This window comes from Physeter macrocephalus, chromosome 21, assembly GCF_002837175.3.
Source record: "Physeter macrocephalus isolate SW-GA chromosome 21, ASM283717v5, whole genome shotgun sequence".
Taxonomy (NCBI): domain Eukaryota; kingdom Metazoa; phylum Chordata; class Mammalia; order Artiodactyla; family Physeteridae; genus Physeter; species Physeter macrocephalus.
This window is the reverse complement of record NC_041234.1, coordinates 53,203,173-53,228,655: the sequence shown is the minus strand read 5'-3', so window position 1 is coordinate 53,228,655 and position 25,483 is coordinate 53,203,173. Positions and strand designations below refer to the sequence as shown.

At 35.1% G+C, this 25,483-nt stretch overlaps 1 protein-coding gene and 1 pseudogene across 9 annotated transcripts in view; one reads left to right on the top strand and one right to left on the bottom strand.

Annotated features, from left to right (window-relative positions):
- Positions 1-25,483, top strand: part of ATRX (ATRX chromatin remodeler) — a 253,134-nt gene that overhangs the window by 158,070 nt on the left and 69,581 nt on the right. For all 9 annotated transcript variants that reach the window (XM_024129533.3, XM_024129534.3, XM_024129541.3 and 6 more), the window contains 6 exons: positions 1,762-1,899; positions 3,196-3,371; positions 4,725-4,842; positions 10,703-10,833; positions 12,723-12,811; positions 12,942-13,114. In XM_024129533.3, coding sequence (XP_023985301.1) covers positions 1,762-1,899; positions 3,196-3,371; positions 4,725-4,842; positions 10,703-10,833; positions 12,723-12,811; positions 12,942-13,114 — 825 coding nt within the window. The remainder of the gene's footprint in view (positions 1-1,761; positions 1,900-3,195; positions 3,372-4,724; positions 4,843-10,702; positions 10,834-12,722; positions 12,812-12,941; positions 13,115-25,483) is intronic.
- On the bottom strand, positions 18,051-21,107 carry LOC129391740 (60S ribosomal protein L10-like; annotated as a pseudogene).

The following is a 25,483-nucleotide window of genomic DNA, read 5'->3' as shown; positions in this document are numbered from 1 at the left end:
TTGTGGTACGCGGGGCTCTCACTGCTGTGGCCCCTCCCGTTGCGGAGCACAGGCTCCGGACGTGCAGGCCCAGCGGCCATGGCTCACGGGCCCAGCCACTCCACGGCATGTGGGATCTTCCCGGACCGGGGCACGAACCTGTGTCCTCTGCAATGGCAGGCAGACTCTCAACCACTGCACCACCAGGGAAGCCCCGAGCAGAGATATTTTTATCAGGTCAGACATTCCAGGAGTTTAGAGGTTACCTCCCTAGAGGTGGAGGCAAAGGCTAAACTTTTCTTTAGGCCAGATTAATCCTTTACTACATATATGTATATATAGATAAAAATCACCCTTTTTGAGGTGGTTGTTTAAATACAAATGGGATCATAATATAGATTTTGAAACTCTTCTTTTTGTTTAATAATTTAACATATTTGGCATATCTTTCAAGGTTATTACACAGAAATCTACATCATTAATTTTAGTTCTGTGATATTCCATTATAGCATAGTTTTATTAACCCCCTTTGCCAAGCTTCTAAGTTCTTTCCAGTTTTCCACCCTAAACAAACAATACTTCAGATAATATTTTATGTATCTTGGGGTACTCGTGGAAGTATATCTTAAGGATAAATTCCTAGAAATTGAAATTTGGGTCAAGGGTGCACATATTTTACATTTTAAGAGATACTGTAAAATTGTCTTCCAAAATGTTTGATAGTAATTTAGACTTGCACAAAGAGTATATGAGAGTACCTGCTTCACCGCACCCTCATGAACACTGAATATTTGGTCGTAGAAATCATTTAAATCATTTGTGTAAAAGGTAATTTACAAAGCAAGATACATATTTTAGTTTTTAGAAAGTCGATTAGTAATTTTAAAATGTCTTACTATTCAGGTAGCCCAATCTAAATACTGAATAACAATTGTGTTATTTGATCAGGCATACTGAAGCAGTTACTTTTGAAATCATGTAGAAGATGCATTTTCTATAATGCCTAACATATAGGGGATAATTTGACAACTGCTATTGTTTAAATCAATATTTAAGTAATTTGTGTGTACGTTAAGCAGCAAGCAAATTGTGTTTATAGGATACTTTAGCAAAGAATACATATGGTTATTTTCATAAAATAATCATATGTATTTCTTTTGAAAGAGTCACTCTCGGCTATGAGATCTTTTATAGCTTGAAAAGTGTTTTCCCCCCAACCCCCATACCCATGTAACAATCAGTTTAGCGGTCCTTTATCAGTTAAATTTTTCCCCAGCAATGGGTATTAGTTATTAGGAATAAGTCAGATGGGAAATACTACTTGGCCTATTGTGATTTATGTATTATTTCTTAAAATGTAATTTTTGAAATTTGTCGTTTCATGTATATATAAATTGCTCTTAGTCTCAGTTGATAGTTTTAACTTGATACATTAGTGCTGAAATGTATCTTTAGATACTGTTTTTCATTTGTTAAAGATACTTTTTTTTTCAGATACCCCAGATCTCTTGGGATCTTTTCATCTGTGTGATTATTTCTATTCTTGCCTATTTTTGTACTCTCAGAGAACCTTAAGTACCATCCATAGTAATACTTTAATACTCTACTTTAATAAAATTAATACTAGTGAGAGCCACATTAACCATATACAGATAAAATATAACTTCTTATCAGGATGTTGTTTTATCTTTCCACAAGAGCAGCACTGTAAAACGATTAACTTTACTTAAATGGATTATATTTTTAGTTTTATTATATGTTAATTAAATGTTGTTTTTCTAGGCCCTGACTTTGTTGTTTGTGATGAAGGCCATATCCTAAAAAATGAAGCATCTGCTGTTTCAAAAGCTATGAATTCTATACGATCAAGGAGGAGGATTATTTTAACAGGAACCCCACTTCAAAATAACCTAATTGAGTGTGAGTCAATATCTGTAGTTATGCTATAATGTATTGGCATTGCCTCAGATATATTTTTGCCACGTCGCCATCTGCCTATCTTTAGTTTATTCTAGTATAGTCTCTGACCATGAACTACATAGGTCCATTCTTAGTCTACTGTGAAAGTATACCATGCATTTCAAGTGGAATGTTTTATAAATATAAATGGTAAACCACAGTCAAGAGGTGTGCCATTATGAGTGTTCAAATACAAATATAGAATTTAAAGTGTATGCAAGGTATCAGAAGTCTTAATGATTGCTTAAAAATACAAATGCATTTGTGACTATTCAGGAGATATTGTAACAAAATATATCCAGTTTTGGAGGAGGTACTGATAGGAAATTGAAAAGAAATGCTAAGCATGAAAGTTTTAGAAAGGTGGAAATTGGAGGAGAGCTATGTTGAATTGATGTCAGGATACAGTTTGCTGAGGCTGAGGATAGATGATGTGAACCCAGGGAAGTGACTTGTGAATTTCCCTCATTTTCATATATGTGTGGTGACACTAAAGAGGGAACATGAGTTACTCAGCAAATAACAAATTGAAATTTCCCATTGTAATCTGTTCTGATAACTTTTTGTTATGTTTATGTTATTTACATTCTTTTGGTGTATTTATAGTTACTGTTTTCTATTTTATTATTTGTAATACTGGTTATTGTCTCACTTTGTCCTTGTTTATATTTATCTATAATATGTATCTATATTTTATCTTTATTTTTGTCTGTTCCAGTTTCCCCCTTTTCCGTTGCCCCACTTATAGACTGTTGCCCTGTTTCACATTGTGGTCCTGTATAGTATAGGGCAACTGATTACTCTGTTAAGGACTTCTGGAACTAAATCAGTTAATACAAAATTTGATATAGTTTATTACCTGATTTTATTATTTTGATTCAGTATCTATGTTTTTTTCACAAGATTCCCTTGCTGACCATAAAATCATGGTTAGAATTACAGAGCAGTTGTTTTATACTCAGTATCTATTAAAAAGACTAGTGAGTTCAAATAAAATGTTCTTTGGTGTTTTCTTAAATATTCATGTCTAGAATTTTGGGATGGGTTTTATTTGAGTTTCTCATCTGATTTAGGTAATCCAGTTCTAGATCATACTGATAACCAGTATTAGTCTACACTCAGTTTAGTGTTCTTTCTTTGTAGCTTAATTGTAACGCTTCCATGGCATGCCTTTTTGACACGAGCATTTTATCAGAGAATTGTTCTCAGTTCTTTTAGCCGTTACTATTGTTAATGAACTAATATCTTCTTTCTTAGATCATTGCATGGTTAACTTTATCAAAGAAAATTTGCTTGGATCCATTAAGGAGTTCAGGAATCGATTTATAAATCCAATCCAAAATGGTCAGTGTGCAGATTCTACCATGGTAGATGTCAGAGTAATGAAAAAACGTGCTCACATTCTCTATGAAATGTTAGCTGGATGTGTTCAGGTACAAATACATTCCACAGTAATAAAATATTGTTACTTTGATATATTGCAATCTCAAAATGTTTTCTGAATTCAAACGTTGTGTTTTCTTTCTCCTTTCAGCATTTATCAATAGTTGTATAGTTAAATCTCTTTGCAGTCTCTTCCAAAGTTTATGCAGCATTGAACTTAAAAAAAATTGCTTTGAGAGGTTTAGAACATAATTGATTAATTCATTTTCTGGGTGTATAACTTCGTATGTTAATATGTTCATGTTTAGATTTTCTCATCCTTAAGATAGGGAGTATGTAAAAGGAACACAGCTATTATGATTAAGAAATTTCTGTGCTCACCTAATTCTGTAGTATAGTATTCCAAACCTCATTTGTTTGAAATGGTTTTAGGAAAGGCAATTATGAATTATGAGTGAAGCCATATTAATGTAATCCTGAAGAAACAGTTTTATTAATTTCAAGTATGTACAGTAACCTTAATGGGTTAATAGTGTTGTTTACACACGGATCTTCAGTAAACCTTTGTTAAAATGAGTAGATAAGTATGTAGAGACTGACTGCATTTTTTCTTAGTTCTGTATTTTTCTTAAGACACTAGATATTAATGGTAGCAAAAAAGATGTAACAGATGAGACAGGCTATCTTTTTGACTGAATATACTACCATTGCATAAGGTGAAGTCATCCTGTTTGGTCAGGTTAGCCAGAGGTACTAGCAAGTACTGTATTTCTGTATTACTGCTGCTACTTAGGCAGCATTTTTCTGGTTTAGGTAGTCATTTGTATCTAGCACATTAGTGTTCTTTCTTTCCTGTTCCTATATTAAATGGTTTCAAGAGTGCCTGTACTTGGCTTGTTTTCTCAGTTGGGCAAACATTCCCCCTGACGTTATGTGTTATCCTCTGGCATGTTGGCACATCTTACCCAAAGGATAACCCAGACTGCATCAAACTTTGATTCAACGGTTTTACTGTATGATTAAAGCAAGTCTTTTTGCTAGCACTACCTACTATATCCCCTCCCCACCTTTTTTTCTTTTCTTTTTTTCTATATAGAGGAGACCATTTGAAAACCTAAATTGCTCACTTGGTAATATGGCCACTTCAATTTAAAACCTGCCTGGTGTGTTGCAGTATCTTTTTACCAGTGCGTCATATTGTATAGTCACATGAAATACATTAACTACAATTATATGGGATCATTGTGTGATTAAAGAGGGTAAATATGTTTAAGTAAATGTTTTCTTATATGTTTGGTACCTATTTATTTATGTACATTTTTTTAGTTGCAAGCAATGATAATTATTAGAACAGTTCCTGTCATATAGTTAACTAATTTTCATTCTCTTTCTATTAATTGCAGAGGAAAGATTATACAGCATTAACAAAGTTCTTGCCTCCAAAACATGAGTACGTGTTAGCTGTGAGAATGACTCCTATTCAGTGCAAACTCTATCAGTACTACTTAGATCACTTGACAGGTAACAAATACACTTAGTTTATTGTTTTTGTTTTCTCTCTTAAAGCATTCTTTTTCTGAAGAATGTTGTCTTGATAATTTCACCATGTCAGTTGTTCTTTTGCAATTTTGCATTTGCATAAAATGGGTATGTTTATATTGTAAAAGCACAAAATATTTCTAACTAAAAAAACTAATATTCAAGATAAATAAAATTCCTGTGTATTATTTAAAAATATCCAACCACATTAATAATAAAAAACCTGTAAATCAAATTTATGAAATCATTTCTTAGGTATCAAATTGACAAAGTTTGAAGGAAAAAAAGGCAAAATACAAAGCAGGGCACATATTCCCAATGTTACAATAAAAATATGCACAAATGCCTAAAATACACAAAAATGTTAATAAATCGTTATTTTCTGGGTGATGACATTATGCGGAACTTTATTTTGTACTATTTTCTATGTGCTTTTTAAAAATACAATGAATAGATATTGTTTCATCATCAGTAAACTCGTGTGTTTGTGTGTGTCTGTGTGCCCAAGTTTGTCACTGTTCACAGAGCAAAACTTTACTTTCTGTTTGGTCTGGAGTGAATTTTTTTACTTGTTAGTCACTTTATTCTGGTACCTTTCCCCAGGTGATGTGCCAGATTTATTTAGGAGCTACAGGTTAGAAGGCACCCTTCAGCCATTGTGGATACAATAGTTGATCAAAAAATAATGGAGGGTGGGTGTGTGTACACACATATTAGAATGATACTTCATATCCTATCAATAGTTAAAGTAATACTCTTTGTGACAGCAGTGCATTTTAGAAAGTAGAATAATGATGATAGTCCTCAACAGTTGTTCTGCTTTGGGGAAAAGAGGATTTGAATGTTTGTATTTTATAGAAATGTTGTTTTGCTGTATTATAAAAACAGAATTTTCTGACTGACTTTTGGAAGGAGATCATTTCCAGCAAGGCACACAGTTTCATTTGTATAGTAATCATAAGCTATTAGATTTATTGTATCAGTACAATTCTGTTTTGAATGACAAAAATTGCAGACATGATTAAGTAACCAAATATAGAAATTCCAATGAGAGAGAGAAAGAGAGGGATTATCAGACCTATCTTTCATTAATCTCTGAGTAATAAAGGGTACTAAATTTGGTCATTTAATATTTTCTCCATTTGAAATTTTGTTTTATTATGAGGAATGTACTAGATGTTTTCAAATATTAAAGAATCAGTTGTCTTTAATAACCAACAGCAAAATGTTAATAGCTCATGTATAGATATTAAAATGTACTCTTTTTGAGAGCAATGCAGTATTTAAGAATTAAAGGGGCCTCATTCTATGTGACTTCAGTTGATAGGAGTAAATATCTAAAGTACTAATTGCCAAAGCTTCTAAACTCAGAAAGGTATAATTGCTAAATTATTATCTAATGCCATGAATCTTTCAGTCATGGGAATGTCTTGGGTTTTCCCCCTACTAAATGTGATGTTTTATTTTCCTTAAAGTAGAATAACCTGAGTTAATAGCCCCCTTGAAAAAACTTCCATAAAAGGCTAAATGGATTATATTAAAGGTTACTTTATCTTGATTCTCACTGCAAACCATCAAAGCGTTTCTCCCAAAATGTCATTCGCCTATCTCACTTGCATTTAAAATGTTTGGTATTTTTTCTGTTACATATTCCAGAAATTCTTTTGTTTCTATATTTGACTCTTTTTATATTTGACTTGGCTTTTAAAAGTTCACATAAATTTTGCTTTTGATACTAGAAACAAATTGATGTTAATTTTAGTAGTGATAATTTATAATATATTTAATATTTACAGAATTAAAGTCATGAGAGGCTAAATTTAATGAATTTCAAGAAAATTAACATCCTCTTAGTTTTCCTTTGTTCTCTAAAAAGTATAATCCTGCAGTCTTCCTTTTACCATCAAGTGTCAGAAGTTTATATTTACATGTAAGCCTCTGCCTTCAGTAAACAAGTTTAGGTTTTACAAGTGTGAATACTTAGTTTTCAAACAGCCTGATTTTAAGCTTAAATCAGTATTAAAATCCATACACTGTCTTAAGGAATGCAAAAATGGAGCACATAAAAAGACAGTCCACAAATTGGAAGAAAATATTCGTAAGTCACTTTCCTAAAAGGGGGATAATATCCAGAATATATAAAGAACTCTTACAACCTAACAACAACAGCAACGAAAAACCAAAGAAGCCGATTCAAAAATGGGCAAAGTTTTCAATAGACATTTCCCCCAAAAAGATATACAAATGACTGATAAGCACATTAAAAGATGCTCTACATCATCATTAGTTATTCAGGAAATGTAAATCGAAACCAAGAGCTACCACTTCACACCCAATAGGATGACTATCAGATAAAGAAAGATAATAAGTGTTGGCAATGATATGGAAAAATTAGAACCCTGGTGCATTGCTGCTAGGAATATAAAATGGTACAACTCCTGTGGCGAAAGTACTGTGGCAGTTCCTCAAAGAGTTAAACAGAGAGTTACCATATGATCCAGCAATTCCACTTCTAGGTAGAATTCCACTTTCAAAATAATTGAAAGCAAGAACTCTAATAGATACTTACCCATTCATGTTTACATAGCATTATTCATAATAGCCAAAGAGATGGAAGCAATCCAAGTCTTCATCAAGTAATGAATAGATGAACAAAATATGATATATGCAAACAATGGAATATTACAGTCTTAGAAAGAAATTCTGACATGAACGGATCCTGAAGACATCATGTTAAATGAAATAAGCCAGACACAAAAGGGCAAATCCTGTGTGATTACACTTAGAGGTGCCTGGAATAGTCAGATTCATTTAATGGGTACAGAGTTTCTGTTTAGGATGATGGAAAAAAGTCTTAGAAATGGAGAGTGCTGATGGTTGCACAACATTTCAATTAAACTTAATGCCACTGAACTGTACTCTTAAAAATAGAGAACAGTAATATCTTTTTGTCTCTAAAAATGAATGGGTCTAAGTGCCACACATTAGAGGTTGATTCAGTGGTTCTGGAGTAGGGCTCAGGCAGCTGCATTTTTATAAGCCCTCTAGGTGATTTTGATGTACCCTCTGCTTGAGTATCACTGCTCTAACTGATGCTCAGTATAATTGGCCATCAGGGAAATGTAAATCAAAACCAGAACAAGGTACAGGCATACCTCAGTTTCTTAAGTGTTCAAGTGAAAGGAAGACTCACTTGTCATTATGTATTTACTTGCCCTTTTTTGTACTTGTATTTCCAAATAAAGCCATTTGGTGTCAAAACATTTTTTTTAGGATAGAATGATTCAATAATGATTGTCAATTCTCTTTTGTATAGAGAACATTTTTCTGTGGATGTTTATTTGGCTACCTTATTAGCATATTCTTTTTATGTGGTTCCCATTCCTCACAAAGAATATCAACTCTAACACATATCAGTACAGTAGGTAGAGGAGACTTCAGTTTTTCCCCTTTAACATTCTACCCTAGCCAGTTAGGCCTAAAAGTCTTATGAAATTTTTTTATAATAGAAGATGTTTATGGTATGTACAAGAGTAGTTCCCACCCACCAAAATAAAAATTAACTTTTTAATCAGCCTTTCTTGGAGAATAAATCGTAGTTGTTTAGCTTAGTTTTTTTTGAAATCTCTCGTTTCTTCACATTAATTTTAAAAACTCATAAGGCTTTCAATATTGGATAGAACAGCTAGGCAGAAGATCAGCAAGGAAATAGAAGACTTGAAAAACACTTATGAATCAACTAGGCCTAACTGGCATCTGTAGAACAGTCTGTCCAGTAGGAGCAGAATACATATTCCTCTCGAGTGCACATGGAACATTCTCCAAGATAGACCATATTTTAGAGCATAACACAAGCCTCATTTAATATAAAAGGATAAAATCCACACAAAATATTTTCTTTAACCACATTAGAATGAAATTACAAACCAATAACTGAAGGAAAGTGAGAAAATTCACAAATATGTGTAAATAACATGCTCTTAAGTAACCAATGAGTCAAAAGAAGAAATCACAAAGGAAATTAGAAAATATTTAGAGGTAAATGAAAATGAAACCATAAGATACTAAAATAGGGGATGCAGGTAAAGCAATGCTTCCAGGGAAATTTATGGCTGTAAATGCCTATATTAAGAAAGATCTCAAATTTATAACTAACTTTCTACCCTAAGAAACTAAAATAAGAGCAAACTGAACCCAAAGCAAGAAGAAGGAAGGAAATAATGAAGACTAATCAGAAATAAATATAAAGGAGAAAAGGAAAACAGTAGAGAAAATTATTGAAACCAAAATTTGGTTTTTTGAAACAATCAAGATAATTGATAGCTCTTTAGTTATACTTACAAAGCAATAATAAATAGAGCAGATACAAATAACTAAAATCAAGAATGAAAGAGCATTATTACTGACCTTACAGAAATAAAAGAATTATAAGGGAATGCTATGAACAGTTGTATATCAAGAAATTATATGCCTCATTTTCACAGCAATGATTTCTGTCATACACAGTGGAAATACCTCTATCAGGGAAAATCAGTACCAGAATTTTATGCACTTTTATTCATATTTCATATCATTACTGAATATACTCTTGTCCCTCATGGAGACAAAACATTAATTATCAGTGAATTTACATCTTTTAAAACTGTGGACAGAAAAATGTTATTGCTTAAATGCTGTTTTTTAAAAAAAGTCAGCTTTGGGCTTCCCTGGTGGCACAGTGGTTAAGAATCCACCTGCCAATGCAGGGGACACGGATTCGAGCCCTGGTCAGGGAAGGTCCCACATGCCACGGAGCAACTAAGCCCATGTGCCACAACTACTGAGCCTGCGCTCTAGACCTTGTGAGCCACAACTACTGAGCCTGCATGCCACAGCTATTGGAGCCTGTGCGCCTAGAGCCCATGCTCCACAAGAAGAGAAGCCACCACAATGGAAGCCCATGCACCGCAATGAAGAGTAGGCCCCGCTTGCTGCAACTAGAGAAAGCCCGTGCGCAGCAACAGAGACCCAATACAGACAAAAATAAATTTATTTTTTTAAAAAAAGTCAGCTTTGTTCTTCTGTGTTTTACCCTCTTGATGATTTTGTCCTATTAATGAAATGTGCATTCATTTAATTTTTACTTCATTTTCATATAAAAATATAATTTTGTTGAAATTACTCTGGGCAAAAGAAATCTATTTTTTTCAACATGAAAAACGTAAGTTTTAGAAGTAGGTTTTTTTGGTGTAAGAATAATTGGAAAGAGTTGCTAAAATACTGTGTACAGGGAGTGGCTTTATCTAAAGCAGAAGTTTGTAATCTAGGGTCTATGGTTAGAATCTAGGACCTGAATGAGAAAAACCTGAATAAGAAAAAAATTACATGTTTTCACTAACCTCTTTCAAAAATACAGCATTTTTCCAATTATTAATGTAGGCAACAAACCAAAGTAGTATTAGTGTTAATTGTGACTTTGTTACCAGTAGAAATCAGAAATATTTCTATATATTATTGTCATTACTGATATCTCAAATTTACCTTTATCAATGCTTCAGAATTTCAGGCAGTTGTTAAAATTACTGCTATAGTTTGTTATTTAATGCATTAATAAGGTACACATACCACTATATCAAAAGTTTGTTTTTAAGCATCTTGATAATTTCTGTATAATGGGTTTCTTTTGTGATCCTATTTATTTTATATGTTTTGAAATTTTCTGAGAAAGAGGGCCTATAAGATTCTCTACATGGGCAAAGGAGTCCGAGGCACAGATAAAATTAAGGCCCTAATTTAGAAACACCTTGGTTGAATTAGAGAATTCTTATGTCTTAACATTAACTCTTTTTTTTCTTTTGATCAGGTGTAGGTAATAGCAGTGAAGGTGGAAGAGGAAAGGCAGGTGCAAAACTTTTCCAAGATTTTCAGATGTTAAGTAGAATCTGGACTCATCCTTGGTGTTTGCAGCTGGACTACATTAGCAAAGAAAATAAGGTAAATCAACTAACCTAAAGTTGATCAAAAGGTATCTGTTGGAAGCAGAATAACTTTAGGAAAAAGGTTGATCTGTATAGACGTACTGTATATTCAAAATTTTTTTCTTTTTGGTACAGTAATACAACTTATTTTATTTCTAGTTAATTACTATATGTTTGAATGCATTGTGATTATGGAAGGAGTGTTAAATGTTAATCTTTTAAAAAAAATTTTATTGAAATATAGCTGATTTACAATGTTGTGTTAGTTTCAGGTGTACAGCAAAATGAATCAGTTATACGTATACAGATATCCACTCTTGTTTAGATTCTTTTACCATATAGGTCATAACAGAGTACTGAGTAGAGTTCCCTGTGCTATGCAGCAGGTCCTTATTAGCTATCTATTTTGTATATAGTAGTGTGTATATGTCAATCCCAATCTCCCAATTTATCCCTCCCCCCCTTCCCCCTGGTAACCATAAGATTGTTTTCTATATCTGTAACTCTATTTCTGTTTTGTAAATAAGTTCATTTGTACCCTGTTTTTAGATTCCACATATAAGTGATATCATGCGATATATGTCCTCTAACTTACTTTACTCAGTATGACAATCTAGGTCCGTCTATGTTGCTGCAAATGGCATTGTTTCATTCTTTTTTATGGCTGAGTAATATTCCGTTGTATATATGTATCACGTCTTCTTTTTCCATTCGTCTGTTGATGGTCGTTTAGGTTGCTTCCATGTCCTGGCTATTGTAAATAGTGCTGCAGTGAACATTGGGATGCATGTATCTTTTTCAATTATGGTTTTCTTCAGGTATATGCCCAGGAGTGGGATTGCTGGCTCATATGGTAGCTCTATTTTTAGTTTTTTAAGGCACCTCCATACTGTTCTCCATAGTGGCTGTATCAATTTACATTCCCACCAACAGTGCAAGAGGGTTCCTTTTCTCCACACCCTCTCCAGCATTTATTGATCTTGCTGCAAGTTATGTCAGAGTGTTCTGCCTATGTTTTCCTCTAAGAGTTTTTATAGTATCTGGCCTTACACTTAAGTCTTTAATCCATTTTGAGTTTATCTTTTGTGTATGGTGTTAGAGAGTGTTGTAATTTCACTCTTTTACATGTATCTGTACAGTTTTCCCAGCACCACTTATTGAAGAGGCTGTCTTTTCTCCATTGTATCTTCTCAGTCGCTTCGTTTGCAGATATTTTCTCCCATTATGTGGGTTGTCTTTCTGTTTTGTGTATGGTTTCCTGTGCTGTGCAAAAGGTTTTAAGTTTCATTAGATCCCATTTGTTTATTTTTGTTTTTATTTTCATTACTGTAGGAGGTGGGTCAAAGAAGATCTTGCTGCAAGTTATGTCAGAGTGTTCTGCCTATGTTTTCCTCTAAGAGTTTTTATAGTATCTGGCCTTACACTTAAGTCTTTAATCCATTTTGAGTTTATCTTTTGTGTATGGTGTTAGAGAGTGTTGTAATTTCACTCTTTTACATGTATCTGTACAGTTTTCCCAGCACCACTTATTGAAGAGGCTGTCTTTTCTCCATTGTATATTCTTGCCTCCTTTGTCATAGATTAACATCTTGCATAACCATAGTAAAATGGTCAAAATTAAGAAATTAACATTGGGTTAGTACTATTAACTAAACAATAGATGTTAATTGGATTTCATCAGTTTTTGTACTTACATCCTTTTTCTCTTCCATGATTCAATCCAAGATTTCACATTTTATTTATTATTCATATCTATGATGTCTCCTTTATTTTTTCTAATCTATGATAGTTCTTCAGTTCTTCCTTATCTCATGACAATTAACTTATCCTTAAATGAAATAAACATTATAATTTCCAATGTAAATTGATATAAATTCTTAAAACATTCATCTTTTTTTTCTCTAGGGATATTTTGATGAAGACAGTATGGATGAATTTATAGCTTCAGATTCTGAAGAAACCTCCATGAGTTTAAGCTCTGATGATTATACAAAGTAAATTGAATACTTTTTGTGCCCTGTGTTGACATGTTTAAAATCCCTACTTGCTGACCATCCTCTAATAATTGGCACTTGTATCTTTCCTGTGTTTTCGTAATACTTTGAATTTGTTCTTTTTTTTTAGAAAGAAGAAAACAAAGGGGAAAAAGGGGAAAAAAGATAGTAGCTCAAGTGGAAGCGGCAGTGACAATGATGTTGAAGTGATTAAAGTCTGGAATTCAAGATCTCGAGGAGGTGGTGAAGGAAATGTGGATGAAACAGGAAACAATCCCTCAGTTTCTTTAAAGCTGGAAGAAAGTGAGTCTGATAAATGTTGTGTTTATCATGGAACATCGATTTAGAAAATATCATGTCATTGTAATGTCAGTGCTGTTTTCAGTTATTAATTATCCTCACTAGTTGGCTCAAAGGAATATCTTTCCTCAATTGGTAAGCATCTAGGATAATCAGATACAAGTAATAACAACAAATATTTGATGAATGTTGAATTACAGGCAAGCCATTGTGCTCTCTCTGGTATTTAAGAGGAAGGGAAAAAAGAAAAACTAACATTTATTTACATGTATATGCCTAAACTCTGTATTATTTTCACTCCATGTGTTAGGTAACTTAATTCTTCAGCAGCCTCGCTGAATCTTTATTTTTATAAATGATTGGTAGAAGTGGGATTCAGACCTAGATATAGCCCATTTCAAACCCACCAGGGTAATTTCACTTAACTACTATATAAATAAGTGGAAGCATTTCAGATGATAAACTATGATTATAATTAATTTTATACAGTAAAACTAGTTTCATTGGTTTAGTCTTTTCCCTTTTTAATTTTTCATAATCTATATTTATTGTCTCTGTGTTTCCCCTGTGTCAGGTACAGTTTGTGTCATCTGTTTCGCTTTCTCTTTCTTTCTTTCTCTTGTGCATGAGTGTATACTCAGTGAAAGTCTTCCGTTGAACTTCCAATGGTTAAAGTTATCTTTACTCATATCTACATTTGAAGGTTTAGTGTTCAGGCTCTGTATACTCCTAGTGCAGCCTGACTGGGTATAGAAACTCCAGTGCTGGGAACAGATATCTGAATATTTGAAATATCAAATATCTAAAGGCAAAACAGTGTAAATAACTCTAAATATGTTGCATTTGCAAATCATGGAGCAAAGGAGTAGAGACCATCTGAGAAGAGAGATGTGGATGCCAGCTAGGTGAATGATCCTATGCACAGACAAGCTTAGCTGGTCTCAGGCCTGCAGCTGAACAGATTTGGTGATTCCTTGATAAACATTTCTCTCTTCAGTACCTCCTTGGAATAGACAGATGGCAGCCTAACCACAGACCCTGGCTTACTTCTCTAAGAAATCAGGGGAATAGTAAAAATTAAATTACAAAATTTCTTTTCTTGTTTTTCTCTCCTGTTACCCCATAAAGGCAGTTTATTATCAGCGTTCATCTTCCAACTAGATTTAAAGTATGCTTTTCTAAGAATAGTAAAGGAATGGTTATAGTTTAATTTCAGTAGTGGGAAGCTCCTGTTATCTCCTCCCCTGGTCTCCTGACCTGCATTTTCACTTAAGTTCTCCTCAGTCTCTCATCTCATAATTAGAAATAAATAGCTTAAAGTTTATGTGTTCCTGGGAATGATTTTCTTAAAATATTCTTGTTAAATTTTTCTCATAACTTATGGTTAAGGGAAAAGAGAGAGCAGACTAACCAGTGTGTCTCATACTGTGCTCTAAATGGATTACATAAAAGTATGCTGAGGTATTGATGTGTTCATCAGTTGGAACTATAGATGGGGTCTTATGCAGCTGGGTCACCTTCAGAAATGAATAGCATCTTCCAGTTTTCCTGGTGTGCTATTGTAAGTACTATCGCTTTCCATATATGCCATAATATGAAAAAGTTTGAAAAGAACTGGAGCAGAGAGTAGGTTGCTACATATTATGAACTTAAAAGCAGACAGGGAAGGCTGTGGGTTCCAAATGACAAACTTTGTCTACTTCTCTATTGTGTTTGTTTCATTTTAGCTCTGTGCAGTCAAATAGAAGCCATTCATATATGAATGTATTTTTTATTTATTGCAGCTATCTACATGTATAGTTGATCAGAAACATTTTCTAGAACAAATAGATGATAAAAATCTATTTTTGTTCTTTAGATATAGATTAACTCTATATAAGGCTGAGTAGATCATAACACATTATCATATATACCTGGTACTATGTAAGTGTTAAAAAGAAATCACTTTTTTTTTTTTTTGCCATGCTCTGTGGCTTGTGGGATCTTAGTTCCCTGACCAGAGATCCAGCCTGGGACCTGGCAGTGAAAGCTCCAAGTCCTAACCGCTGGCTCACCAGGGAATTCCCCTTGCAAATCACTTTCTTATAGTAAATGTAAGAAAACCTAAATAGGAAGTATTAAAGAGCCAAAATGTTGCACCTGGAAATTGAAATGGATATTAAATAAGTAGATGGCTATAACTGAGCTATGATTTTCACTGCATATTTCACTTTCACTTCAAAGAGTTTATGCTTAATTCTTTTGCAGTAGCTTTCTGAACTTTTTGAGAAGCAACACCTTGAATAAGTCATTTAAGTTTACCTTACAGCATCCATATCTCTGTGTTTTAGTTTAGTATTGTATTAGGACATTTTATGATGAAATGACTGTATATAAACTACTTCAAAATATTTGATTTATTATTTCAGCATAAGCATACCTTGTTTTATTGCACTTCACAGATACTGTGTTTTTCACAAATTGAAGGTTTGTGGCAACCCTGTGTTAAGCAAGTCTATCAGCACCATTTTTCCAACAGCAATTGTTCACTCCGTATCTGTGTGTCACATTTTGTAATTCTCACAATATTTGAAACTTTTTTGTTATTATTATGTTTGTTATGGTGACCTGTGATCAGTCATCTTTGATGTTACTATTGTAATTGTTTTGGGGAGCCATGAACTGCACCCATGTAAGACAGGCAACTTAATTGATAAATTTTGTGTTGTGTGGGTTCTGACTGATCCGCCAACTGGCCTTTCCCCTGTCTCTCTCCCTCTCCTCAGTCCTTCCTATCCCCTAAGACACAACAATATTGAAATCAGGCCAATTAATAACACTACAATGGCCTCTAAGTATTCAAGTGAAAGGAAGACTTGCTTGTCTCTCACTTTAAATTAAAAGCTAGAAATGATTAAGCTTAGTGAGGAAGGCATGTCGAAAGCCAAAATAAGCCAAAACTAGGCCTCTTTGCCGAACAGTTAGCCAAGTTGTGAATTCAAAGGAAAAGTTCTTGAAGGAAATTAAAAGTGCTATTCCAGTGAACACACGAATGATAAGAAAGTGAAACAGCCTTATTTCTGATATGGAGAAAGTTGTTGTGGTCTGGATAGAAGATCAAACCAGCCACAACATTCTCTTAAGCCAAAGCCTAATCCAGAGTAAGGCTTAGCTCTCTTCAATTGTATGAAGGCTGAGAGAGGTGGGAAAGCTGCAGAAGAAGAGTTTGAAGCTAATGGAGGTTGGTTCCATGAGGTTTAAGGAAAGAAGCCATCTCCATAACATAAAAGTGCAAGGTGAAGCAGCATGTGGTGATGTAGAAGCTGCAGCAGGTCATCCAGAGGATCTAGCTAAGATAATTCATGAAGGTGGCTACACTAAACAACAGGTTTTCAGTGTAGACAAAACAGCCTTCTATTGGAAGAAGATGCCATCTAGGGCTTTCATAGCTGGAGAGGAGAAGTCGATGCCTAGCTTCGAAGCTTCAAAGAATAGGCTAAGTCTCTTATTAGGAGCTATTATAGCTGGTGACTTCAAGTTGAAGCCAGTGCTCATTTACCATTCTGAAAATCCCAGGGCCCTTAAGAATTATGCTAAATCTGCTCTGCCTGTGCTCTATAAATGGAACAACAAAGCCTGGATGGCCTCACATCTGTTTACAGCATGGTTTACTGAGTATTTTAAGCTCACTGTTGAGACCGACTGGTCAGAAAAAAAAAAAGATTCCTTTCAAAATATTTCTGCTCATTGACAGTAATTCTAAAATATTACTGCTCTTGGTCACCCAAGAGCTCTGATGGAGATGTACAACGAGATTAATGTTGTTTTCAAGCCTGCTAACACAGCATCCATTCTGCAGCCTATGGATCAAGGAGTCATTTCAACTCTCAAGTCTTATTATTTAAGAAGTACACTTTGTAAGGCTATGGCTGCCATGGACAGTGATTCCACTGATGGATCTGGGCAGAGTCAATTGAAAACCTCCTGGAAAGGATTCACCATTCTAGGTACCATTAAGAACATTCGTGATTCATAGGAAGAGGTCAAAATATCAACATTAACAGGAGTTGGGAAGAAGTGAATTCCAACTCTCATGGATGACTTTGAGGGGTTCAAGTCTTCAGGGTAGGAAGTCACTACTGATGTGGTGGAAATAGCAAGATAACTAGAATTAGAAGTGGAGCCTGAAGATGTGACTGAATTGCTGCAATCTCATGATAAAACTTTAATGGGTGAAGAGTTGCTTCTTATGGATGAGCAAAGAGAGTGGTTTCTTGAGATGGAATCTGCTCCTGGCGAAGATGCTGTGAAGATGGTGGAAATGACAACAGAGGATTGAGAACATTTCATAAACTTAGTTGATAAATCCATTTCAGGGTGTGAGAGGATTGACTCCCATTTTGAAAGAAGTTCTACTGTGGGTAAAATGCTGTCACACAGCATTGCATGCTACAGAGAGATTGTTCATGAAAGGAAGAGCCATTATCGATGCAGCAAACTTCATGGTTGTCTTATGTTAAGAAATTGCCACAGCCACCCTAGTCATCAGCAACCACCACCCTGACCAGTCAGCAGCCAGCACCATGGAGGCAAGACCCCTCACCAGCAAAAAGATTATGACTTGCTTCAGCGAGACGATGCAAGCATTTTTTTTAGTAATAAAGTATTTTTAAATTAAGGTATGTACATTGTTTTTTAAGACATAATGCTATTGCACAGTTAGTAGACTACAGAATAGTGTAGACCTAACTTTTATATGTAGTGGGAAACCAAAAAATTTGTGTGACTCGCTTTATTGTGATATTCGCTTTATTGTGATGGTCTGGAACCAAACCTGCAACATCTCTGAGGTATGCCTGTGTTTTCAGAGTAAACTTTATCAGTGAGCATTTATATTTGAAAACAAACATAGAGTGGACTTGGAAAGGTTGTGGCACAGGAAGACCCTATGCTCACCTCCTCCCCTGAGCACAGTGATCTACACCTAAACACAACGCATTTCCTCTTGAAGAAGACCTGGGGGCTGAATGAACTGGTGCTGCCAATAGAAGAACCACATAGAAACTGGTAGGAAAGTCAGAGACACGGTATCCATGGGAACCCCTCTTCTTTCGCAGTGATCTACAGTAGGGAGATGGATTGCTGAGGGATCCAAATGCAGACACACTCACCCTGGGACACAGTGAAAAAAACTTTAAAGGCACCTACAGTATATGTAAAGGAAATCTGTTTCCTAACCCTAGAGTTTCTGCCAAAATGACAGGGAACTGTTGGAGTCCTTGCCTGGGTAGGAGGCACTGGTGATCACTATTGTTTGGAGTTCCCTCCCCAGACTCCTCCTGCCCCATATCTGCTCCAGCTCCAGCCGCCCCATCAAGGCAGCCTATGGCCCAACACTCTTCAGGGACTGCCCCTGGACCAGGTCCTCTCCAGCTCCAGCTATCCTCCTAAGGCAGCCTTGGGTGCAGTATTTCCCAGGGGGCTGCCCCTGGACTGGGCCCTCCTCCAGGTTCTGTGGTCGCACCAAGGCAACCTTGGGCGTAGTGGTCCCCAGGGATTAACCCCAGCTGGTGCCCACTGCAGCCCCACCTGGCCTGCCAAAGCCTCTAGGCACAAGTAGTCTACACAGGGAATGTTCCCACACAAGGCCTCTTCTTCAAGATCAGGGGAGGTAGCTGTTTCACCTAATTTATAGAAACACAAAAGAAGATGAAAGTAATGAGATAGAGGAATATGGTCCAAACAAAGTAACAAAATAAAACCCCAGGAAGAAATAAACCCTAATGAAACAGATAAGTAGTTTACCTGATAAAAGAGTTCAAAGAAACAGTCATAAGGGTGCTCACGAAACTCAGGGGACAATTGGAGGAACTCAGTGAGAACTTTAACAAAGACTTAGAAAATGTAAGAAAGAATCAGAACTCAATACAGTAAGTGAAATAAAAAATACACTAGAGGGAATCAGAAGCAGATGAGATGATACAGAAGGGATAAGTAATCTGGTAGAAAAAATAGTAGAAATCACCCCATAAGAATAGCAACAAGAAGGAAGAATTTTTAAAAATGAGAGTTTAAAGGACGTCTGTGAAACATCAACCATACTAATATTTATATTGTAGGGGTCCCAGAAGGAGAAGAGGGAAAGGGACAGAAAACTTATTTGAAGAAATAATGGCGGAAAACATCATACCTAGGGAAGGAAACAGACACCCAGGTACAGGAAGCATAGAGATCCTAAACAAGATGAACCCAAAGAGACCCATACCAAGATACATCATAATTAAAATGGCAGAAGTTTAAGAATAAAAGAGAATTTTAAAGACAGCAAGAGAAAAACAGCTAATCATATACAAGGGAAACCACATAAGCCTATCAGCTGATTTTAAAGCAGAAACTTTGTGGGCCAGATAGAAGTGCCATGATGTATTTAAAGTGCTGAGAGGATAAAAACTTACAGTCAAGAGCACTGTAGCTGGCAAGGTTATCATTCAGACTTGAAGGAGAGATAAGGAGTTTTTCAGACAAGCAAAAACGGAAGGAGTTCATCACCAATAAACTGGCCTTACAAGAAATATTAAAGGGTTTTCTTTAAGGGGAAAAGAAAAGATCACAACTGAAAATAAGAAAACATATGAAAGGAAAAAAATCACTGGTGAAGGAGAATATATAGTAAAGGAATTGAATCAGTCACTTTAAAAAGCTAGTATGAAAAAAAAAGCTAGTATGAAGGTTTAAAGACAAGTAGTAAAAAAAATCAGCTATAACTAAAGTAAGTAGTTAAGGGATACACAAAATAAGAAGAATAAAATATAATGACAAAAAACAAAGCATGACAGCCGAGTAAAAATGGAGTGCTTTTTTTGATTGATTGACAAGAAAGTAGGATTTATTGATGGGCATGAGCAAGGAATGGACAACACCACCAAGGCTCTTGTGAGTGCAGGGCCTGCCATTTGTCCAAGGGGCCGTGATTAAGGATGTATTTAACCCCACAGCCAACTGGGATAAGTCACTTTTCTGCCACCACATGTTCAAATTCATCGACTTTAAACTTAGTAAATCCCCACTCTTGGACATGTGAATCTTCTGGTGGCCAGGGAACTTGAACTTGGCCCTGTTTAGGGCCTCAACCACATGCTCCTTGTTCTTCAGCTTGGTGGGGATGGACATGATGACTTGACAAGTGTGTACTGTGGCCACTGTGCCCTGGGGCTTTCCAGAGGCACCCTACATACCTACCCAGAGCTTGTCAGCCTCAGCACAGGACAATGTCTTGTTGATATGGATGATGTAGAAGGGGTGGAGATGCGTTTGGATGTGAAAACCATCTTTGCCACAGCTTTTCACCGTGTACTTATTGGCACAAATATGGGCAGCCTCCAGTGGAGAACTGCTCATTCTCATTTGACACCATGTAGCCACAGAGTGGGAACTTTTGCCTTCTTCTACCCCAGGTCAAAGATGTGGATCTTGGCATCAGGGTCACCTTGGCAGAAGCAAGACTGGGTACAGATTGTTCTTACAATACTAGTAATACCAGGCGGGGCAGCAGCCCATGGTGACAACAGGATTTTCAGAGGCATGCTGAAGGGAAAGAGCAAAACGTAGTGCTTTTAGAATGCCTTCAAACTTAAAGTGACTCAGCTTAAAATAATTGGGTATTTATACAGGTTGATGTATATACACATACATACATACATACACACACCTCATGATAACCACAAATCTAAAACACCTACAATGGATACACAAAAAAATAAAGAGAAAGGGATCCAAACATAAAACTAAAGGAATCCATCAAATTATAAGGGAAGAAATGAAGAGAGTAAGACTGGAACAGAGAAGAACTAAAAACACAACCAGAAAACAAGTAAAAAAAATGGCAATAAGTATATACCTGCCAATAATTATTTTAAATGTGAATGGACTAAATGCTCCAATCAAAAGACATAGGTTAGCTGCATGGATAAAAAAGCATGACCCATCTATATGCTGCCTGTAGGAGACTCACCTCAGGTCTAAAGACACACATAAACTGAAAGTGAGCGGATAGAAAAATATATTCCATGCAAATTAAAAAGTAAAGAATTCTGGGGTAGCAATACTCATGTCAGACAAAATAGACTTTAAAACAAAAACTATAACAAAAGACAAGGAAGAGCATGCCATAGTGTTAATGGGGTCAATCCAAACAAGAGGATATAACATTTGTAAATATTCATGCACCCAACATAGGAGTGTCTAAATATATAAAGAAAGTATCAGCGGAAATAAAGGGAGAAATTGACAGTGATAAAGTAATAATAGGGGACTTTAATACCCCAATTACATCAATGGATAGATCATCTAGACTATAAATCGGTAAGGAAACACTGGCCTTAAATCTGGTGTTTGACTGGATGCATTTAATAGATAAATATAGAACATTTCATCCAAAAGCAGCAGAATACATATTCTTTTCAAGTGCACGTGGAACATTCTCCAGGATAGATCATGTTAGGTCACAAAATGGAACATTCTCCAGGATAGATCACATGTTAGGTCACAAAACAAGTCTTAATAAATTTAAAAAGATTGAAATCATATCAAACATCTTTTCAGATTACAGTGGTATGAAACTAGAAATCAAGTACAAGGAAAAAAACTGGAAAAAGCAATAATATGGGGAGGCTAAAAATCATGCTACTAAACAAGCAATAGATCAACAAAGAAATGAAAGGAAATAAAAAAATGCTTTGAGACAAATGAAAATGGAAACACACCATTACAAAATCTATGGGATGCAGCAGAAGCAGTTCTGAGAGGAAAGTTTCATAGTGGTACAGGCCTACTAGAAGAAATAAGAAAAATGTCAAATAAACCATGTAAAGGTACGTTTAAAGGAACAAGAAGAAGAAGGACAGGCAAAGCCCAAAGTTTGTGAAAGGAACCAAATAGTGAAGATCAAAGTGAACATAACTGAAGTTGAGTCTTTTAAAAAAAGGAAAATTCAATGAAACTAATAAGTGTTGTTTCTTTGAAAAGATAAACAAAATCAAATATTTAACCAGACTCATCAAGAGAGAGAGCCCAAATAAATAAAATCAGAAATGAAAGAGGAGAAGTTACAACCAACACCACCAAAATACAAAGGATCATAAGAGACTACTATGAACAATTGTGTGGCAACAAATTAGACAGCCTGGGAGAAATGGATAAATACCTAGAAATGCACAATTTTCCAAGACTGAATCATGAAGAAATAGAAAATCTGAATAGATCTATTACTAGTAACGATATTGAATCTGTATTTTAAAAACAAAAGTCCAGGTCCATATGGCTTCACAGGTGAATTATCTCGAACATTTAAAGAAGAGTAAGTACCTATTCTTCTCAAAATATTCCAAAAAGTGAAAAGGAATGAACACTACCAAACTCGTTTTATGAGGCCAGTGTTACCCTGATACCAAAATGAGACAAAGACACCACCAAAAAAATAGTCTACAGGCTAATGTCCCTGATGAACACAGATGCAAATATCTTTAACAAAATATTAGCAAACTGAATTTTAAAATGCATTAAAAGGATCATACACCATGATCAATGATATTTATCGCAGAGGTACGAGCATGGTCTAACATCTGTAAATCAATCAATGTGATATACCACATTAATAAAACAAAGGATAAACATCAAATGATCATCTTAGTAGATGCAGGAAAAGCATTTGATAAAATTCAACATCCATTTATGATGAAAACTTTCAACAAAGTGGGTACAGACAGAACATATCTCATCATAGTAAAAGCCACTTATGAAAAACCCACAGGTAATATACTCAGTGTTGAAAAGCTGAAAGCTTTTCCTCTAAGATCAGGAACAAGACAAGGATATGGACTCTCACTAGTTTTATTCAATATAGTATTGGAAGTCCTGGCCCCAGCCATTAGGCAAGAAAAAGGGAAAAAGCATCCAGATTGGAAAGAGAGCAGTAAAACTGTCATTATTTGCAGATGACATGATACTATATGTAGAAAACCCCAAAGACTCTACCAAAAAACTATTAGAACTAATAAATTCAGTAAAGTTTCAGCATAAAAAATATATGGAAACCTGTTGCATTTCTGTACACTAGTAATGAACTAGCAGTAAGAGAAATTAAGAAAATTTTCCCATTTACAATTGCATCAAAAAGAATAAAATATCTAGGTTTAAATTTAACCAAGGCACAAGACGTATATTCTGAAAACTATGAGATATTGAGGAACAAAATGGAAGTTGACACAAAAATAATGGAAATATACTTTGTGCTCATGTATTGGAGAGTCAATATCATTAAAATGTTGATACTACCAAAAGCCATCTATAGATTCAATGCAATTCCTGTCAGAATACCAGTGGCATTTTTGACTGAATGAGAACAATCCTAAACTTTGTATGGAACAGAAAAGATCCCGAATAGCCAAAGCAATCTTGAGAAAGAAGAACAAAGCTGGAGATAACATGCTTCCAGACTTGAAATTATACTACAAAGCTTTAGTAGTCAAAACAGTATAGTACTAGCACAAAAACCGACACATAGATAAATGGAACACAGTAGCGAATTCAGAAATAAACTGAAGCTCATATGTTCAATTAATCTACAACAAAGGGGGAAGGAACATACAATGGGGAAAAGACAGTCTCTTGAAATAAAATGGTGTTGGGAAAACTGGACAGCTATATGCAAAAGAATGAAACTGGACCACTTTCTTACACCATATACAAAAAGAAACTCAAAATGGATTAAAGACTTAAATGTAAGACCTTAAACTTTAAAATTCCTGGAAGAAAACATAGGCAGTACGCTCTTTGACATGGGTCTTAGAAATATTTTTTTTTAATCTGTTTCCTCAGGCAAGGGCAACAAAAGTAAAATTAAACAAATGAGACTACATCAAAGTAGTCTCATTTTTTTAATGGGACTAAATGGAGAATATATTTGCATGTGATATATCCTATAAGGGGTTGATATCCAAAATATATAAATAACTCATACAACTCAATATCAAGAAACAACCCAATTAAAAACTGGGCAGAGAACCTGAATAGACATTTTTCCAAAGAAGACATGCAGATGGTCAACAGGAACATGGGAAGGCCTTCAACATCACTAATCATCAGCAGAATGCAAATCAAAAGCACAGTGAGATACAACCTCACACCTGTCAGAATGGCTGTTATCAAAAAGCAAGAAACAGCAAGTGTTGGTGAAGATGTGGAGAAAAGGGTACTGTTGTGAACTGTTGGTGGGAATGTAAATTGTTGCAGCTATTATGAAAACCATGGAGGTTCCTCAAAAAATTAAAAGTAGAACTACCATATGCCATATGATGCAGCATTTCCACTTCTGGGTATTTATCTGAAGAATACAAACACACTAATTTGAAAATATATGTATACTCCCATGTTCATTGCAGCACTGTTTACAGTAGCCAAGATATGGAAGCAACGTAAGTGTCCATCAGTAGATGAATGGATAAAGAAGGGGTGTGTGTGTGTGTGTGTGTGTGTGTGTGTGTGTGTGTGTGTGTAATGGAATACTACTCAGCCATAAGAAAGAATGAAATCTTGCCTTTATGGCAATGTATATCAACCTGCAGGGTATTATGGTAAGTGAAATAAGTCAGACCAAGAAAAACAAAGACTGTATGATTTAACTTATATGTGGAAAGTAAAAAACAAAACTAACGAACAAACAAAACTAAATAGGAATAGACTCGTCGATATCTAGAGCAAACTGGTGGTTGGCAGAAGGGGTTGCATCTTGGGGGGATGGATGAAATAGGTAAAGGGAGTTAAGTGGTACAAACTTCCAGCTATAAAATTAATAAGTCACAGGCATTTAATGTGCACATAGGGAATGTAGTCAGTAATATTGTAAAATATGGTGATGGATGATAACTGGTCTTATTGTGGTTATCATTGCATACTGTATAAAAACATCTAATCACTATGTGGTGCACCTGAAGCTAATATAATATTGTATGTTAATTGTAACGCAATTTAAAAACAAAATGTATATAATTTATTGTATGGATATAATCTTTTGTGATAGAATCTTGGTATATGATGTAGGACCATAATATTAGCATTAACATACCATATTTATTCGTTCAATAAATGTTTATTGTGTTCTTACTATGTGCCTGGGATAGCTCAAGAAGCTTGGGTTATATCAATGTGCAAAATACACTTATGAAGTTTACCATTCTACTAGTACTACTATTTATACATATAATATTTGAATGATAGTCTACCTTTATTTATAAAACTACAGTGTAGGTTTTTTAAATTTTATTTATTTATTTTTGGCTGCGTTGGGTCTTCATTGCTGCGCGCAGGCTTTCTCTAGTTGCAGTGAGCGGGGCTCTT